Raw genomic sequence first — 7,569 nt, 5'->3', positions numbered from 1 at the left:
CAAAAGTCCATCACTCATTAACAAGCTATATAAATCGTTAGTTCGTTCACATTTGGAATATGCTGTTTCCGTATGGTCACCGAATCTCATTAAAGACATTGAGAGATTGGAAAGAGTACAACGGCGAGCCACAAAACTGATTCCAAATATCAAAAATAAATCATACGAAAATCGACTAAAACATATGAATCTGTTTTCCCTAAAAAAGCGTAGACTCAGAGGTGACTTGATACAGGTCTTTAAAATTCTAAAGGGAATTGACATCAAAAGTGACCAAATTTTTACATTGAATGAGAATCAGACAAGAAACAATGGTCTTAAACTCTCCGGAAATAGATTCAATTTAGAAGTAGGTAGAAACAACTTTGCCAACCGTGTAGTTAATGAATGGAATAAACTTCCTGCACAAGTAGTGCAATGTAGTTCAGTTCGAAACTTTAAGAATCATTTAGATAAATACCTAAGTAAGATGCTGTAATGATTATAATTTATCTTATATTATTTGTTTTTGTTTTGTTATCATTTGTCTGTCTGATTTTTATTTATTATTAGTTATATGTCAATTTATTATTATTTACTATTTACCTGTTTGTTTATTATTTAACTATACCTATGCATTTATTTATGTATTTTATTTGTTATTTACATTATCATAGTTTTTATTTATTATTTTATTATTAATATGATTTTTTTTCTCGCATCCTACCTAGATATGGATCAAAAGGTCTCCTGTCGGCATGCTCCGCCTTTGTAATCCTTTGTAATATATATATATATATATATATATATATATATATATATATATACATACTGTACATATACATATATATATATATATAAAATATATATATATATATACAATATATATATATATATATATATATATACATATGTAATATATTTATATATAAATATATATGTATATATATATATATAAATAATTTAAACTACATATGCATATATATATATATATATGTATATATATATGCATATACCTTATATATATATATATATATATATATATATAATACAATATATACATACACATATATATGAATATCTATATATATTATATATAATATATATATATATATATAATATATACATATACATATATATATATATATATGTGTATATATATTATGTATATATATATATATATTATATGTATAATACATACATATATATGTACATATATATATATATGTATATATACATACATATATATATATATATATATATATATATATATATATATATATATATATATATAAGATTGAAGGTGAAAGAAGTTGACGAGGAGAAATGGGAGAATTTTACGCCTTAACGTTTCGACCCGCAGGGTCTTGATCACAAAGCTAACAACTCAAACGTAACCGGATATGTTATACACGGACGGGTCATCTTATGGGACGCTTCGGAGAGCTTGTTATTTTATCTGCGTATTCTTTTATTATTAATAAGCTTGTGGCTTTTGCTAAACATATAAATCCTTCTCTATGGTTAATGTTGTTATTAGTGTTGATATATGCTGCCTCAATTGTCTTCCTTAGTTTCTTGGATGATCCTTTATTTAATACGGTTGTGTTGTTCTAGTCTGGAAGGTGACCATGTTTATCCACATGTATTACTATGGAGTTAGATGTCCTATGGGCTTTTACGTCATTTCTATGTTCATTTATCCTTTTATTAAGTCCGCGACCAGATTCACCAAAATATGAAGAGGGACAGCTTTTACACGGGATTTTATAAACAACGCTGTTTTTGTTAGTGGAATTATTGTCGCTACGTGTTACCAAATGTCCTACTTTGCTACCTGACGTCCTGGCTATTTTGATGCCCGCTTTTAGGAGAAAAGTGTCTAGGTATGAATTAACATTAGAGTTTGGTTTTGTGGTATATCTGGTTTCATTATTACATTTATTATCATTCTTAAAAGTTTTAGATTTCAATAACAAGAAACTAGCCAGCTACGATGTCACCTCTTTATATACTCGAGTATCAATAAAAGGCGCTCTAAATGCTGTTGAACGAGTAGTAAATAATTTGAAAAATTAAGATCTACCCGTACCCAAAAAAGATTACCTCGAATTAATTTCTCTTTGTGTAGGATTTGGCGCTTTCACTTTCAATAATATTGAATACAGACAACATTCTGGCCTCGCCATGGGTAGTCCCCTTTCTGCAGTGTTAGCAAATTTATACATGGAAATACTCGAAACAGAATAATACATGACTATAATGGGTAGGAATAGTAAATGGTTTAGGTATGTTGATGACATACTCGTAATTGTACCTAAGGATACAGACATTAATAACAAACTCAGGAGATTAAACAGTGTAAATGAAAATATACAATTTACTGCAGAAAATGAAAATAACGGAAAATTACCTTTCTTAGACACAATTATCCATAGAATAGATAAAAATGTGAAATTTTCAGTATACCGGAAACCCACCAATAAAGAAGACTGTATACACTTCTACTCAATACATGATGACAGAACTAAAACAGGTATTATAATGGGTTTCTTCCTCAGAGCATTTCGTATATGCAGTAAAGAATTTCTAGATCCTGAATTACAACATATTACTGAGACTTTCATCAAACTCAAATATCCAAAAGGTCTCTTATGTAGGTTGAAAAAGAAAGCCAAAGAAATAATTAACAAAAGTAAAGATGAAAATAAAAATATAAATGATAATAAATGAAATAATGAAACCAGATATATCACAAACCCAAACTCTAATGTTAATTCATACCTAGACACTTTTCTCCTAAAAGCGGGCATCAAAATAGCCAGGACGTCAGGTAGCAAAGTAGGACATTTGGTAACACGTAGCGACAATAATCCCACTAACAAAAACAGCGTTGTTTATAAAATCCCGTGTAAAAGCTGTCCCTCTTCATATTTTGGTGAATCTGGTCGCGGACTTAATAAAAGGATAAATGAACATAGAAATGACGTAAAAGCCCATAGGACATCTAACTCCATAGTAATACATGTGGATAAACATGGTCACCTTCCAGACTGGAACAACACAACCGTATTAAATAAAGGATCATCCAAGAAACTAAGGAAGACAATTGAGGCAGCATATATCAACACTAATAACAACATTAACCATAGAGAAGGATTTATATGTTTAGCAAAAGCCACAAGCTTATTAATAATAAAAGAATACGCAGATAAAATAACAAGCTCTCCGAAGCGTCCCATAAGATGACCCGTCCGTGTATAACATATCCGGTTACGTTTGAGTTGTTAGCTTTGTGATCAAGACCCTGCGGGTCAAAACGTTAAGGCGTAAAATTCTCCCATTTCTCCTCGTCAACTTCTTTCACCTTCAATCTTATTTGTCATAATATAGTCAACATATATATATATATATATATAAATATATATATATGTATATACATATATATGTATAAAGGGACGGGGATTGGGACTAGGCATCCTTCTCCTTGTAGCCCCACAGGGCACATTCCTAAAAGTAAAAGCAAAGGCATAAGAGGGTCTGGAAGTTCTCGGACCAGCACCCTAAGATTTGGGTCTTTTAATGTGCGTGGATGTGGTACAGATGAGAGTAAAAGGGAAGAGATAGGTAGTATGTTTGTGAGAAGAAAGATGGATGTGTTGGCTTTGAGTGAAACTAAGCTGAAAGGGAAGGGCAATTGTAAGTTTGGGAGTGTAAGTGGGAGGTTATCAGGAGTGAAGAGAGGTCGAGGGAGGGAAGGGGTGGCTATACTAGTAAGTGAAGGGATAGGTAAACGTGTAGTGGAGTGGAAGGAGGTTTCCTCAAGGATGATGTGGATGAAGGTGAAACTGGGAGAGGAGATGTGGGTTTTTGTAAGTGCATATGGGCCTGGCAGTGAGAAGAGTGTAGAAGAAAGGGAGGCCTTTTGAATAGATTTAAATGAGTGCATAGAGGGTTTAGGGAGAAGTGTAAATGTAATAGTACTGGGAGACCTTAATGCTAGGGTAGGAAAGGATCCAAATGATGGAGTGGTTGGGAAATGTGGAGTTCCAGGAAAGAATCGTAGTGGAGAGTTGATGGTGGAAATGTGTCTAGAAAGAGAGTTGATGATAGCAAATACTATTGTTACATTTACTATTATTAATTTCTTTGTTATTAGTGTTATCATATTTCATTGTAAATTTCATCATTGTTACGTTAGCCACAATGTAATGTTCACACTCGTCACCAACTATGGTAACTCGGGGAGGTGGTGGGGTCCACCCCTTGTATATAATGCCCACAGCCCGTTTGTAAACCTATTCCTTTGAAAAAGCATACCTGCGAAACTAGTCAGGAATAAACTCAAGACTAAGACTCCTGTGTTTCCTATTCCGCTTACGTCAAACTGTCAGAATGTCTCAACAATATATATATATATATATATATATATATATATATATATATATATATGTATGTATGTATGTATATATACATATGTATATATATATGCATATATATACATATATATATATATACAGTATATATATATATGCGTAGGTGCAAATTGCACAGGGTGATGTGATGTGTCTAGTGTGGCTAGTATCAAGTTAGTGCTTTGGCATTGCTTTGCATGCCCTCTCGCTTTCACATACCACCACTGGCTAGTCTAGTTACAAAAAGGGAGCCGCCTTGCGTAAGTCTTCCCTGCCAGTACATAACCTCTCCATCACCAAGACTCATGTAGGGCCTCCTCGTTGCTACGCATGGTAACTGGGCGCCTCGAGGCCCCAGGCTGACTTTGCAGGAGATCTCGGAGCAGCAGGAGGCTCCAGAGGTGGGAGTTATGGTCCACCGATGTGTGGTCAAACATTGACTCCTCACCAACTCCTACCCCACTGCCTTGTGGGTTAGTCTTGGTCGACACAAGGCTACGGGAGCAAACCCGGGCCACAAACACTCGTGAGGGGCGACCACACCCCCATCGACATGGCCTCAAATGGTGGAATGAGACAAGGCCTTCCGATAGGCAGGCTAGCTGCGAATAATCAATAATAAGCAGTCATGGACCAAATGCCTGTAGGCCTCATCAGGATGAAGGACGTTTTGCTACTAGCAATAGCAGCCTGAAAATGCCTCCAAGCTCTAGGACGAGGCCTGCCTGCGACCAGAGCCGCTTTAAGTTCTAATGCTCGCTTGGCTGCTCAAGCGATAGGCGCTGCCCCACCAGTAAGGGGTCTGCGGCAGAGCGCTGCAACTGCTCCCTGCACCGGTTGTCTCGGCTCACATCCCAGCCACCGGGTTCTGCAGAGAAAGGGGAAGATGGTGGACCCGAGAGATGTGCAATCTCCCTACCACCTTAAATATCATATGCACATGTTTCACTCTGTGCTTCCTCATCCCATCTCATTCTTCATCCCAAAAGTCCTACAGCAACAGTCAGGCTGCTGACGAGGGCAGGTGTGGAATGCTGGGAGCCCTTAGCCCTTCGGCTGCACGGCAGGCGGCCCAGTGCACATGATCGCTGGCGGGTTGAACCTGGAGCAGCAGTCTGCCTTCGGTGACTCTCTGGGCGTCTTGGCAGCCCTATTCAGGGACAGCACTGCCCACCTCAATTAGAGGTAGGGTCGATAAAAGGAGACTTAAAAATTACCTGCTCCCCGCTAAACTTGTGGTGGGTAACCGCGCTCACCAGAGTGTCCCTTACAGCGGTCGTACTATGAAATACAAAACCTTGAAAATTGCCTCATGGAATGTGAGAACACTTCTAGACTCCAACCCGGACTTACCTAAACGCCGTACTGCTCTCGTGGTGGCAGAACTAGCCCGTTAAAAGATAGACATCGCTGCCCTTAGCGAGAGTAGGCTTCCAGATTCAGGATCCCTTACGGAAACAGGAGAAGGTTACACCTTCTTCTGGCAAGAGGCTCCCCTTGATCAACCAAGACAAATGGGCGTGGGCATTGCAGTGCGGTCATCTATACTATAAACTATTCCAACCGCTCCAACTGGTATCAGCCCTAGAATTATGACTTGGCGCATACCACTCGCCAAAGCCCAGTACGCTACACTTTCAAGTGTCTATGGCCCAACGCTACCATCTGAAGAACATATTAAAGACACATCTTACAACTGCCTCCACGAAAACTTAGAGAATATCCCACCCAGAGATAAGATTCTCCTTCTTAACGACCTAAACGCACGTGTAGATAGCAGCCACCATCTCTGGGAAGGAGTACTCGGGCAACATGGAATAGGAAAATGCAACGAAAATGGACTCAGGTTGCTCACGCTATGCTCCGAACACTCTCTTACCATCACCAATACCAAATTTCAACTTAGAAATATGCACAAAGCAACATGGATGCACCCAAGATCAGGACATTGGCACTCATTAGTCTACGTGATAGTCAGGCAACGCGATATCAGTGAAGTCTTAATTATACGGGTTATGAGAGGAGCAGAGGCCTCAACAGATCATAGGCTGGTCAGATCCATACTGTGGCTTAAAATCAGACCTATCACCCGCAGAAGAAACCTCAGTCCTAAAATTAACCTAGCTGCTCTTCAAAACTCAAACACTAGAGAAGCTTTCCAACAGCCTGTGACAGATTCACTTCCACCAGCTCGACAACCAACAGGAGATTCAAACATCACCACTGAATCTCTCACTACATCATGGAACAATGTCTGTGCCACCCTCCTGCAAACTGCAAAAGCCGTCTTAGGCTCAACCAATCGAGGACACCGCGACTGGTTTGATGAAAATGCCGAAAACATTCATGATCTTATTACGGCAAAGAACGAAGCCCATGACCTTTACCTCCGTAACCCATCTCCTACCACCAGAAACCAGTTCTCAGCAGGACGCTCCGAGCTCCAAAGACTCCCAAGAGACATGGAAAACAAGTGGTGGACCAACCTGGCAGCCCAGATGCAATCTTATATGGACCTAGGAGATCTCCATAACTTCTACACCTCTTTGAAAACTGCGTATGGCCCTGCATACTCAGCGCTTAAACCTGTCCGATCTGCTGATGGCACCCACCTACTCACAGACTCAACCCAAATACTCGATCGCTGGGCATCACACTTTAGGCAGCTACTAAACCACTCAAACCCTACTGACCCATCATTTCTTAGTGAAGTCCCACAACTTCCAGTCTCACATGAACTGGACTCAGTACCTACAATTGAGGAGGTAATTAAATCAATAGCTGCCCTTAAGAATCACAAAGCTGCCGGACCAGACAATATCCCAGCTGAACTTCTCAAATATGGGGGTATTGAAATTGCAACTCAATTACAACAGCTCTTCCAGTGCTGTTGGGAGTCTGGCTGCGTTCCACAACAATTTAAAGATGGAAAAAATAGTCACTATCTATAAGAAAAAGGGTGAAAAGTCTCTCTTCAACAACAACAGAGGAATCACCATCCTCTCAACGGCTGGCAAGACGTTAGCACGCATTATGCTAATGAGACTTCTCTCTCACATAGCTGAGAGGATCCTTCCTGAATCACAATGTGGTTTTCGGCGGGAGAGGTCAACCACAGATATGGTATATGTAGCACGTTTGCTCCAGGAGAAATGCAGAGAGCAGCATCAAAACC

The 7,569-nt window shown here is 38.8% G+C and overlaps 1 protein-coding gene across 1 annotated transcript; it reads left to right on the top strand.

Moving 5' to 3' along the window:
- The first annotated feature begins 5,986 nt into the window (after positions 1-5,986).
- Positions 5,987-7,345, top strand: LOC143020116 (uncharacterized). Its single transcript, XM_076176277.1, has one exon. The coding sequence runs from the start codon at positions 5,987-5,989 to the stop codon at positions 7,343-7,345; it is 1,359 nt and encodes a 452-aa protein (XP_076032392.1).
- The last annotated feature ends 224 nt before the right edge of the window (positions 7,346-7,569 follow it).

This window comes from Oratosquilla oratoria, chromosome 3 (assembly GCF_046742065.1).
Source record: "Oratosquilla oratoria isolate Oo_2021 chromosome 3, ASM4674206v1, whole genome shotgun sequence".
NCBI lineage: Eukaryota > Metazoa > Arthropoda > Malacostraca > Stomatopoda > Squillidae > Oratosquilla > Oratosquilla oratoria.
Note: the sequence above shows the minus strand (reverse complement) of the source record. Positions and strands in the feature narration are given on the sequence as shown.